At 40.9% G+C, this 13342-nt stretch overlaps 1 protein-coding gene across 2 annotated transcripts in view; it reads left to right on the forward strand.

Moving 5' to 3' along the window:
* Nucleotides 1-2211: 2211 nt before the first annotated feature.
* Nucleotides 2212-13342, forward strand: part of LOC140715792 (kelch-like protein 1) — a 401409-nt gene continuing 390278 nt past the window's right edge. For both annotated transcript variants that reach the window (XM_073028187.1, XM_073028195.1), the window contains exon 1: nt 2212-3258. In XM_073028187.1, coding sequence (XP_072884288.1) covers nt 2858-3258 — 401 coding nt within the window. In that variant the 5' untranslated portion in view covers nt 2212-2857. The remainder of the gene's footprint in view (nt 3259-13342) is intronic.

Raw genomic sequence — 13342 nt, forward strand, 5'->3', positions numbered from 1 at the left:
GAATGTGTGGAGCAGGTTAAGACCTACAAGTATCTGGGAGTACAGTTAGACGAGGAGCTAGACTGGACTGCCAACACAGATGCCTTGTGCAGGAAGGCACAGAGTCGACTGTACTTCCTCAGAAGGTTGGCGTCATTCAATGTCTGTAGTGAGATGCTGAAGATGTTCTATACGTCAGTTGTGGAGAGCGCCCTCTTCTTCGTGGTGGCGTGTTGGGGAGGAAGCATTAAGAAGAGGGATGCCTCACGTCTTAATAAGCTGGTAAGGAAGTCGGGCTCTGTCGTGGGCAAAGTACTGGAGAGTTTAACATCGGTAGCTGAGCGAAGGGCACTGAGTAGGCTACGGTCAATTATGGAAAACTCTGAACATCCTCTACATAGCACCATCCAGAGACAGAGAAGCAGTTTCAGCGACAGGTTACTATCAATGCAATGCTCCTCAGACAGGATGAAGAGGTCAATACTCCCCAATGCCATTAGGCTTTACAATTCAACCACCAGGACTTAAGAACTTTTTAAAAGCTATTATTAATGCTTTTTGAGATAGTGATTTAGATGCATATCATATTTTTTACTGAGTTAAGTATTGTATGTAATTAGTTTTGCTACAACAAGTGTATGGGACATTGGAAAAAAAGTTGAATTTCCCCATGGGGATGAATAAAGTATCTATCTATCTATCTATAGCCAGAGAACTGATGACCCCCTCCTGCTAGACTGTGGTAACTTATTTTTTATTCTTTCTAATTCTGTTTAATATTTATATCTGTGCACTTGTAAGGTTACTGTGACACTGTAATTTCCTTTGAGATCAATAAAGTGTGTGTCTCTCTCTCTACACACACACATATACATTTCTTAACCAACAATTTGTGCAGCTGTATTCCAATTTATAGATATAGATGACGCAAGCTTGCAATATGGAATATGGCTTCCTCACCACTCTATCTATCTACATTGCTTCTTTCGGGAACTATGTACTTGCCCAGCAAGATCTCCCTGTTTAATAACATCCCCCAGAGCAATGTTTTATTAGTAAGTTGTTGTTACTTCCATTAAGGTAGCTAAGTAGGCAAGTTCGTCCACTTCGGGGTTCAAATTGCACTTGGGAATTTGTACGTGGTAAGCAGTATAATACTGGCCGATTATTCGACAGGGGATGTACATTTTTGATATCGTTCACCCTCTGACATTCTTTGACCGCACACCTTCCCATCCCTTAAGTATTAGATGCCGGATACACAATCGAAGACGAATTATAAGCTTCTCTAAATGTGTTGAGTAATTTGGAAGATCATGTCACATTATTCCAATGAGGCAACGGGCTTGTTTTAGATGGGACCTTAATTGGACAATTAGGGCAATGAATAAAGTATGCAAAAGATCAGAAGCCTTCTTACTCAGCTGAAACATGCCGGTTGAAATTCCTATTACAAACAAACAAAAATCAATGGCTTCCATTTTTAAAAAAAAACTCTCCCGTGAAATGTAAGCAAAAGAGAGAAAAGCACATTCGGAATTAATTTGAGGAAACATTATTTAATGAAGGTACAGGGAAACATTCTCACAAATTCGGAAAGTAACTATTATAACAACATCGGGTGGGACACAAATATCAGACGTCTCTCTTAGAAGTAATGCCATTGTAAAATGACAGAGCGCTGATACTGAACGTAAATTGGTCTGCGACTGATAAATAGGTTCATTATCTCGGCAACAGATTTCCTGAAAGGTGATTTAAATCCCTTTGAATGGGACTAACCGTCTCGTCCACTGGGAGTTATGTTAATCCCCCACGCTGTCACACAGCTCGCTGAAGCAGTAAACTTACTCTTTGCTTTCTTTCACTTGCGCTGTCTTTTCACCCTGAAGATGTTGATGTTCCCGTTGCCGCTCGGGAATCGTAAAATAAATGAGCTGTTCATTTGAGGAATAAATGACCTTTGCGGCGAAGACGCACCGGCGATGTTCTTAACACCCACTCCCTTCCGCGTTTGTAACACATTTGACTGCCCTGTAATGATTTTCTCTACTGCTCCAAGGTACACAGCTTGCGGTAGAAACCGCGGTGTGTGCTGTAGACTGATCTCTATCAAGCGGCAGAGAAATCCACAGACTTCCGCGGGAAAAAAAGAACGCAATCTATTTTGCGCCTTGACAGATTTTTTTTTACGCTGACTGAATCTATTTATACTAAAAACGGGCGCATCGCCGTCTCCAGGCTGAACAAACTGAACTCTGGCTCGCTTTAATTGCTCGCTGCACAGCAACCACCTAACCTGTGACCCTGTGCGGCCAGTAAGTGGTCTAATACACCCAGTTGTGGGATTACTCGCATGAAGCGCGTTTCTCTCGGAGACCCTCCTTTGGCAAACCAGCCCAAGGGACTATAGAAGCCAAGGTAATAAGCGAGGTCGGGAAATCCCCCTAGACTCGTTGGAAGGTTTCACAGCGCGTTCCCGTCACTGACTGGAAGGGAAAAAGGGGTGGAATACTGGTCCCTGGACACAGTATGTTCGTGCATTATATCCCATCTTCAGTACCTGTCAGAGATAGAGAGCCATGGGGTGTACGGTGAGAGCCCCTGAGTTTATATAGGTGACTCTGTTTCCTGTTGACTGTGTTGCGGGTAGTAAAAGTGATTTGCTACCAGCAAGGTAACCTCGTGATTTGCTGGGAGTGTGGTTCTGGTAGTTAGTGTGGGAGGGAAAAACGCATGTCTAAGCTCCGGGAGAAGACAGTTATCAGCACTGTCCTGAGCTATACCTCGCAGTTGGCACTCGCCCCTGTCCTTTCGCGGGACCTCCCTTGAAGTTGCGGGAGTTTGGAACCATCACCCCCTCCCCTTTTCGGGAAGCATGTCAGGCTCCGGGAGAAAGGACTTCGACGTGAAGCACATGCTGCGTCTCCGATGGAAGTTGTTCAGCCACCCGACGCCCAGCCCGGCCGGCGGCGGCGGCTATCTGCCATCGCAGGAAGGCTATGAGAACTGGGGCAACAGTCAGGGCCGGCTCAAGAACCACAGCCAGGACCGGGCGAGTTTCTGGAAGAAAAGCAATGGCATTCTACTGCCGGCGCCGTGCAGGGCTAGGACGGTGGAAAGCCAGGCTCAGCAGCGTGCCGTCTTCTACATGGAGACCTTGGAAGAGGTCCCCAGCCTGGAGTTCACCAGGGAGAGCAAACCATCGCTGGAGGAAGTGAAGGAAGAACTGGCCACCACCGATTGCTGCGAAGGAGCCGAGGACGGCTGCTTGCACAGGTAAAATTTCAGCTTTCAACTTAATAGAACTAAGTTTAAAGTCACGGTCCCCATTGCATTAAATAAGGACCAGTTTAATGTCTGGATTTGTGGCATTATGGAATCAGGGGTAACACTCCGAGGCTGTGTCCACAACAGAGTTCGTTCCATCACAGATGAACCTGTAAACGCCTTTACCGCTCTCGTCAGACACGCTAATGGTCTCCAGCGATTCTTGCATTTAGGCAGAGGCAACATGTGAAACAAGTCATAAAAGTCGAAGCTAAATAAGCGCCTGACGTTTGCCTAGAATACATTCTACGTATACAGTATACTACTTTGTACTACCTCATAACACGGCTGTAATTGATCTGTATGGAGCATATGCGTGGCAAGTTTTTCACTGTACCTCGCTACATGTCACAATGATAAATCAATTTGCAATGTTATCCAGCGATGTTCTCCCAACACTTCTACCAGGGTTAAACCCAGCGTCGGTTGAAAGCTGTTCACACACACACACACACGGAACAAAAACGGGAGAAACATTTGATTTGAGTTCGGTAATGAGGGATAGTAAATGTAAGTCTCCACGCGGTGGCTGAACCACAGATAACCTCAAAAGTATGAGAAAAATCATTGGGGACCTAGATAAAGTCAATGGTCACGGAAGTCGAAAAGGAGACGGCATCTGTTTAAGGCAAAGGGGAAAGGTTTAAAAGAGACACGAGGAACAAGCTTTTATTTCAAAACAGAGCGTGGTGGCCATGTGGATCGACCTATCAGTGGTAGAAGCGGGTTTAAATGTCTTTTAAATGACGGGCTGGTAAAGATTTGGAGGGATTTGGATCAAAAGTATGCAAATTGATAAGCTCAGAGACATGAATGAGGTGGGCTGAAGGGTCTGTGTTCAAGTACAAGTCTATGACTCTCTACAGGACGTCTCCAACTCACTTGTGCAGCCTGCTCCATGAGGTATCACAGACTTGCAGCTGGGCACCTCCTTTGGAAGAAAAAACATTGAAGGCTAATCATTCTGGGTATGTTTTTGTATGTCCAGCCTCTAATTCACGGGGTCACAGCCCTTTTTAATGCTCTGGAGCCTTACCATTTACTGAGGAATCCATGGACCCCAGGTTGAGAACTCCTGCTTTACTTTCACAGTAGCTTTAGGAGACATGTCTACTTGAACCCTCTTGCAAATATCTTGAGGGGAATTAAACTGTTATAGGAGAGAAATTTATTTGCTGCCCCTTAATGGAACATCTCCCTCCACTAACTACTTTGGGTCCTGTGTAATGTAGTTATTCAGTCAATATGGTCTTTGATAACTCCTCTGTACCTAGTGTTTACCATGAGTCTAGGGGGGAATATGGATAGGCCATTCAGAATCAGGTTTATTATCATTGACACGTGTTGAGAAATTTGTGGTGGCAGTGCAGTGCAAGACATACAATTTATAAAATGAATATTGTGAAAGACAATTAACTTCATATCAAAATTTGCCATGATTGATGACTAATCTAATATTCTTGGGAGCTCACAGAATAAAGGAGCAGTATTGGGACTTGGTTTGAATGTCTGTTATTAGCCAGACTTGTAGCTCACTTTATATGTAATGGTTCAACAGTCTTCCATCTTTATGAGTACAAAAATAAATCAAACAAAACCTTTGTGTGTGCAACTTATCATCACAGATGAACATGAAGTTGTTGATTAAAGAGCAGCCCATGTAATGTAAGGGTCAGTAAAATCAATATGGTCCAGCAGTAAATAAAAACAATCCAAGAGTTTTTCCACTAAAGCTTGTGTAAGCTTTTATAACAAGAGGAATTGAGTATAGGAGTAAAGAGGGCCTTCTGCAGCTGTACAGGGCCCTGGTGAGACCCCACCTGGAGTATTGCGTGCAGTTTTGGTCTCCAAATTTGAGGAAGGACAATCTTGCTATTGAGGGAGTGCAGCGTAGGTTCACAAGGTTAATTCCCGGAATGGCGGGACTGCCATATGTTGAAAGATTGGAGCGATTGGGCTTGTGTACACTGGAATTTAGAAGGATGAGAGGGGATCTGATTGAAACATATAAGATTATTAAGGGATTGGACACACTGGAGGCAGGAAGCATGTTCCCGCTGATGGATGAGTCCAGAACTAGAGGCCATGGTTTAAGAATAAGGGGTAGGCCATTTAGAACAGAGATGCAGAAAAACTTTTTCACCCAGAGAGTGGTGGATATGTGGAATGCTCTGCCCCAGAAGGCAGTGGAGGCCAAGTCTCTGGATGCATTCAAGAGAGAGTTAGATAGAGCTCTTATAGATAGCGGGGTCAAGGGATATGGGGAGAAGGCAGGAACGGGGTACTGATTGTGTATGATCAGCCATGTTCACAGTGAATGGCGGTGCTGGCTAGAAGGGCCAAATGGCCTACTCCTGCCCCTACTGTCTATTGTAAGCACTTCCGTCTGATTTCTATTGCATTATTACCAGTTGTTTTATAACAGCTGGTAAATTTCAACAGGTAAGACAACATCTGCAGCTCTTTGAATTTAAACCAGTTAGTTGTCTTATCTTTGGCATTCACCTTCCATTTAAGTAGATTGTTAGTACAATGTAAGTGATTATGCATGGAATAGATCAAAGGAAGAGTTTGACTCTTCACTTAAGGAATGGTGTGGTTACTTTACAGACTTAATCTAACGCTATTCAAATTTCCACTTTTTTTGCAATTAATAATCTGACATATTGCTAAATATTTACACAGCAAATGTCATTTTACATGTAAGTTGCTGACATCAAGTACTTTAAGTTCTTCAAGACAACAAAATTTTAGTCCAGATGAAGGGTCTGAACCCAAAATATCAAATGTCCGTTTCCGTCCAGAGATGTTGCCGGACCTGTTGAACACTCTGTGTGATATTATTTTCTTCCATTCCCAAATCTGCATTAAACATTCTTGAGGAAAATACTCAGGAAGCTAAGAGTAGTTGTTTATAAATATATACATGATCATAAAATGACATGTTTTGTTAACAATAACTTCTTTAGTCATGCATAGATGTCAAAATAGAACAATGAGCCAAGTTCTATTCAGCTGAATTTTACTACTGACGCAGTCATAGAAAAATCATTTGATCTTATAAGTTTTTTGGGCCACATTTAAATTCATTCTCATTAAATTCAATCTTGACAATGAACATCAAATCTTGTGTTATCCAGGAAGAGCATTAATTGGGTAATATATCCAAAGTCAACAGGAATCTCACTAGGTTGGGTTTGTTACCTATCTCCACTGACAATTGGTCTCATTAGGTTCTGGGATATGTCTCTAACTTCCTGACTTCTATTTCTCTTAAATGTTAATTTTCTTTCAAAGTTAAGAGTTATGGAGCATAGTAGAAGGCAAAGTGCAGGGAATTGGTCCTAGTGTCCAGTCTGGTGTATCTGCTCCATAGTAGCCACCTCTCACTTATCCATTGATCTCTATCTGCATGAAATGTATGTCTTTGTTCCTTGTGTTATCAGCTTTCCTGTAAAAAGAAGTCATCCATGGAAAATATACTTAATTATTTGTATTCATACACCACATTTCATGCAGTAAAATTGAGGCTTCATGGTGCTATCAAACAAAATTTAACAAACAGCATCATGAGGAAACAATAGGCTGTATAAAACAGTTATATTGAACAAAGTTGTGAGACTTAATGGCGACTGTTTCATGGAGCACCTTTGTCCATAAATGGAGGATTTGACAGTGGCCAATTATTTTAATTCCACTCTCCATTCCTATTTTGACATTTCAGTCCATGGCCTCCTTTACTGCTACAATGTGGTCATTCTCAGTTTGGAGGAGCAAGACCTTGTATTCCATTTGGGTAGCCTCCAACCTGATGGAGAAATTGATGGTAAAACAAACTTTTTGTAATTTCTCCCTTTAGTCCATTCTTCTCCATTTTTCATTCTGTATTCTGGCTCCCTTTTACTCCTTCTCTGGTTGCCTGCCTATCAGCCCCTCTGGTGCCCCTGCTTCTTCCTGAATTCCCATGCTTCACTCCGCTCCTATTTACCATTACCTTTTCCACCTATTACCTTCATTCTTCTCACTTCATCCTTCCTCCCCTTCCTGTTTTCCCCCACCCTCTTATTCTTGTTTCTTACCCCTTCCTTTCCAGTCTTGATGAAAGGTCTTGGCACAAAATATCGACTCTTTATTCCACTCTATAGACGCTGCCTGACCTGCTGAGTTCCTCTAGCATTTTGTGGTGGCGTTGCTCTAAAGCAGGGATTTCCATCCTGGCCTTAAAGGACCCTTTGGCAAATGGTATGCGTCCAAGGTATAAAAAAAGGTTCAGAACCACTGCTCTAATGCTTAATTAAAATAGGGTTTAAGCATTATGCATGTGATTGGTCTTAGAAACTAAACTTTAGGGTCTTGGTAACTTGGTGTGTCATTTAAATTTGGGGATGATTAAAAGACTACCACTAGAAAATTGAATTTTAGCCAATTTAGATGATAGAGTGTGAGAGCAGCGAAAAATAGGTAATCGAGGCTAAGTGTATGCTCTTTATTTCTTTGCTAGAAATTATTATTTTGAGAAATAACTTTGTGGTTTTCAGTAACTTTGTTTACCAGGTGAGGAACAAACAGGACAGATTAGAGTGCATTGGAATAGTTGACTCTAGAATGTGGATGAGGCTGGAGTGCAGTTGTGTAAAGGAGGTAGACATAGGCTGTCCTGTAATTCAAAATTCATTTTGGGGTTAGATATAATCCCTAGATTTGAATTAATAAGCTTATTTTGAGATAGGTGTCTGAGGTACAGAGATAAAGTTGGTGAATGGCGAATGTGGTTTATACGAAAGTCTACAGACCATCATATAGAGGAACAATTCCAGGTGGTATTTAACAAAAATTATTCTATCTAGCTGGTAAACATAACTAGCTATTTTGTGTACTTATAGTGCTCTTGTTCTGTTTACAAATTGTGAACATGTTACTTTTGTGTTGTCTTTTGGTCTTGCGTAATGAACAAATAGTGTTATCCTTGAGCATGGAGCTTGTCTTAACCAATGGGCAGTTGAGTTGTTTGCTGGTTGTTACAGAATTGTCTGTCATACTTTAAAAAAAGCGCCAAGCTAAGACAAAATTGTAACTAGCTGGAATGTCCTGGTCAAACGGTGGTAGATGTCACGGTTTTGCAAAAGTAGTAACAGAATTTATGAATGCATTGATTGACATGTTCCAAGGATACCACAGCATTGTGTTCCATGGATACTTTACCATCTATTTGAAGATAATCATCCTCTTTTAGAAAGGAAATAGAAAATAAAGGGTCACAGATTACTTAGTTTGATATAATTGGTGGAAAATGCTTGAATGTATGATTAATAAGCAGTAATAAAACTTTAAATGTAAAAATGGGACTGGGCACAAAAATGTGCTGGAGTCGTAGAAAAGTTTGGCATGGGAACAGCCCCTTTGGCCCATCTAGTCCATGCAGAACCACTTAAACTGCCTAATCCAATCGACCTGCATCCAGACTATATCCCTCCCATCCATGTACCTATCCGAACATCTCTTAAACGTTGAAATTGAGCTCGCATGCACCACTTGTCCTGGAAGCTTGTTTCACACTCCCATGACACTCTGAGTGAAGAAGTTTCCCCTCATGTCCCCTTAAAGATTTTACTTTTCATCCTTAACCCAGGACCTTTAGTTGTGGTCCCACCCAACCTCAGTGGGACAAGCCTGCATGCATTTACCCTCTATATATCCCTCATAATTTTGTATATCTCTATCTAATCCCCACTCAGTCTTCTATGTTCCAAGGAATAAAGTCCTAACCTATTCAATCTTTCCTTATAACTGAGGTCCTCCAGTCCTGGCAATATTCTTGTATTTTTTTCTGTACTCTATCAACCTTACTCATATTTTTCCTGCGGGTAAGTGACAAAAACTGCACACAATACTCCAAATTAGGCCTCACCAACATCTTGTAAAACTTCAACATAACATTCATCTCCTGTACTCAGTATTTTGATTTATGAAGGCTAATATGCCAAAAACTTTCTTAATGACCTTGTCTATCTGTGATGCCAGTGTCAATGAATTATAGACCTGTATTCCCAGATCCTTTTGTTCTACTGCACTCTTCAGTGCCCTACTATTCATTGTGTAAGATCTATCCTTGTTGATCCTATTGAAGTGCAACACCTTGCACTTGTCTGCAGTAAGTTCCATCTACCATTTTTCAAGATCATCCAGATCTCACTGTGAGTTGCTGTCCGCTACACCCCCAGTCTTAGTAACGTCTGAAAATTTGATGATCCCATTTACCACATTAACATCTAGATCATTGATGTTGATGGCAAACAACAATGGACCCAGCACTAATCCCAGTGCTACTCCACTAGTTATAGGCCTTCAGTCAGAGAGGCTGCCATCCACTACAACTCTGGCTTCTCCCACAAAGCCAAATTCTAATCCAATTTAATACCACATCTTGAATGCCAGGCAACTGAACCTTCCTAACCAATCTCCCATGCAGGGCCTTGTCAAGTGCTTTGCTGATAACTTCCTTGAAAACCTCAAAGATTGGTTCGATCTCACCTACCCACACAAAGCCATGCTGACTATCCCTAATCAATCACAGTCTATCCAAATACTCGTATACCTGGTCCCTTAGAATACCTTCCAGTAATTGCACCCATTTCAGGCTCACAGGCCTACAATGTCCTGGATTATTTTTAGAGCCTTTCTTTAAAAATCATATTAGTTTTTTGAGGTTGCAAGTAGCAGATTTTATTTTTGAAAATGGAAAACCCGTTAATGTCAGGTATTTGGATATTATGGAGGCATCTACAAGGTGTCACCTACGAGTTTATTAAGCAAAATTGGAGCTTGTGGGGTTGGATATAATATGCATCACTGAGCTGAGAAATACTCATAAGGCGAAAACACTAGGTAGGAATAAATTGGTCATTTTAGGGCAGCAAAGTTATGAATAATAAGCTGCAGCAGGAGCTGAGGATCCAGCTGTTCAGAATCGATGTCGATAATTTGGATGAGAGAACAAATATACGCTCAGTGGCCACTTTATTAGGTACACCTGTATACCTGCTCGTCAATCCAAATATCTAACCAATGCCTTAAAACAGTGATTCTCAACCATTTTTTGGCCACGGCCCCCTTAGGAGCTCTTCTCAGGTTCCAGGGCCCCACTTTCAAATAGGGATGCAACATGAACAAATAGACAGAAAATCATTTATTATTGAACACCAAGAAAACTTAAACATTCTGACATACTGGACAAAGATTATTTCTGAAAATAATGAAAAATAATCATGAGGCATGATTTTGCTATTTTTTTTCTAGCTAAATTGACAACATTGACTGGTAAATAATTTAGGAAGGCTGCCGAAACGTTTTTGACGTGGGAATAAGCGCGCAAAATACAGATACATTAGTAACAAAAAATACTGTCACCTGGAGCCAGCGATTTTTATTTTATTATTTTTTTTTGTGACTTCATATGCAGTAATAAACACTTTTCACAACCTACCTTAACGAATAATATATCCAAACACATGTACTTTAAAGTTACCAGGCTAAAAAAGGCCTAGCAAGACACACTAATCTTCGGAGAATGAAGTATGGCGATAATGGATGTGAGAACCCTTGATTAAATACGTTGTCCTGGTGCAGTCTGATTCATGATGGGCTTTGAAGTGAGGCTGTGTGGAAGGAGCTTCAACAATGAATTTACCAGGTGCGCCGAATTCAAACTGTGTGTTGGAAAGTATTATAAATAGTAGGGGAACCATTGACTCCAATGAAGGTTGCTGCTTGTGTATTTCATCAGTTCAGTTAACAGGGCCCCCATAAATACTTGGGGCTCCCCCTCTCACAGATTTCAGTCAGTGGCCCCCTTCAAATATGCCAGGGCTCCCATTGAGAATGGCTGCCTTAAAGCACGCAGGCATGGTCAAGAAATTCAGTTGCTGTTCAGACCAACCACTAGAATGGTGAGGAAATGTGCCCTAAGTGACTTTGATCATGGAATGATGGATAGTACCAGGTGGTGTGGTTTGAGTATCTCAGAAACTGCTGATAGGCTGGGATTTTTAATGAGCAGCAATCTCCAGGGAATGGTGTGAGAATCCAGCATCCAGTGAGTAGTACTTCTATGGGAGAAAATGCCTTGTTAATGAGAGAGGTCAGAGGAGAGTTTCCAGTTGGGTTCAAAGTGACAGTAACTCAAATAACCATGTGTTACAGTCGTATGTGCAGAATAGTATCTCTGAATGTACAGCACATTAGTCCTTGAAGTGGATGGGTTACAGCAGCAAAAGACTACACTAGGTTCTACTCCATACTTAATAAAGTGGCCATTGAGAGTATTTTTGCTAATGATGTAGGAGAATTGGTGAGGATGTGGGAGCTGGAAAATAATGTGGAAAATGTGAAGTTATCCTCTTAGGTGGGGAGAAAATAGGAAAGCTGAACTTCTTAAATGGAGGAATTACTGTAGATATTCTGAGTCATGAAAGTTAATGCAACAATCAAGTAAGAATCAAGTAATTTTTTTTTGTAAAATAATTTGAGGGCATGGGTAAAGATATCTTAATCCAATGATATAGAATTCTGGTGAGGCCACACCTGGGTTATTGTGCATTGTTCTAGATGTGGTCAAATTCACAAAATAAAAGGTCAGTGCTTAAGGAGTGTGATACTGTGACACTTTGTTTCATCCAGGAGGTTTTGTATCTTTGGAATTCTCTACGTCAAAAAATCTTTTTTTTTGCCATTCAGTGTACTCCAAGATTGAGCGAGTACTGCTCTCTTGGGTAAAGGGATTTCACAAATATAGGGTTAACAACACTGAGGTTAAAAATAATCAGTGACAGTGGAATAAGTGCAAGGGGCTAAGTAGTCTACTTCTGCTTCTCACTCATTGTCAAAGCCTATTCAATATTATCATTCCAAAGAAAACTACCTAATTACAATGTTCTAGGGGAAGAACTAGGTTGAGCAGTTCTTGAGAGAGGTGGTAGAATTATAATGGAGTGAATGCCCTCCTGCCCCTTTAGACTATTAATAAAAAAAATTCTCTCCCTTTTTGATTTACTTTAAGATAAATTGGAGAGTCAATTTAAAAAAAAATGATCCTGAGGGATGAGTTAGTGAAGCTCTAGGTTTCATTGGAACTGCAGGCAGATTAAAAACTTGTATGAGAGAATCGGGTGGTAGATTTGACTTTCTTGGAAGGCAGCCCACATATTTTCAGTTTGAGATTTTTCATTCTAATAGACATAATTTAAACACCATTTGCAATATAATCAGTAGGTAAACATGCATCACAGCTTGGCGACTGGGAAATAAAAACGTGCAAAGTTTAAAAGATCTGGCTGGTACTTAGTGCAAAAATCAATCTTCTGTTCAGCACTATGTCGAAGCAGTGTGGAAACATTTAGAAAAGTTGAAATAGATGTCCTGTTAAACTTGTCATCAATGTAGGTGGCCAGTGGGTCCATTGGATCCGTGTTGACTCCCAGCAGATTCAACCTATCAGAATCAGGTTTATTATCACTGATGTGTCATGAAATTTGTTAACTTAGCAGCAGCAGTTCAATACAATATAATAGAAGAAAAAACTAAATAAAAATAATAAATAAGTAAATCAATTACAGTATATGTATATTGAATAGGTTAAAAATTATGCAAAAAAGGGAAATAATATATATTATAAAAGTGAAGTAGTGTTCAAGGGTTCAATGTCCATTCAGGAATTAGATGGCAGAGGGGAAGAAGCTGTTCCTGAATTGTTGAGTGTGTGCCTTCAGGCTCCTGTACCTCCTACCTGATGGTAACAGTGAGAAAAGGGCATGCCCTGGGTGCTGGGGGTCCTTAATAATGGATGCTGCCTTTCTGAGACACAACTCCTTGGAGATGTCCTGGGTACTTTGTAGGCTAGTGCCCAAGATGGAGCTGACTAAATTTACAAACCCCTGTAGCTTCTTTTGGTCAGTATCTATGTATCCCTGCAACTTAACTTTCTCTTCCATGCCCATTAACTCTTTTTAACCTCAGTATCACTAACTCTTACATGTCC

The sequence above is a fragment of the Hemitrygon akajei genome, chromosome 2 (assembly GCF_048418815.1).
Source record: "Hemitrygon akajei chromosome 2, sHemAka1.3, whole genome shotgun sequence".
Lineage (NCBI taxonomy): Eukaryota > Metazoa > Chordata > Chondrichthyes > Myliobatiformes > Dasyatidae > Hemitrygon > Hemitrygon akajei.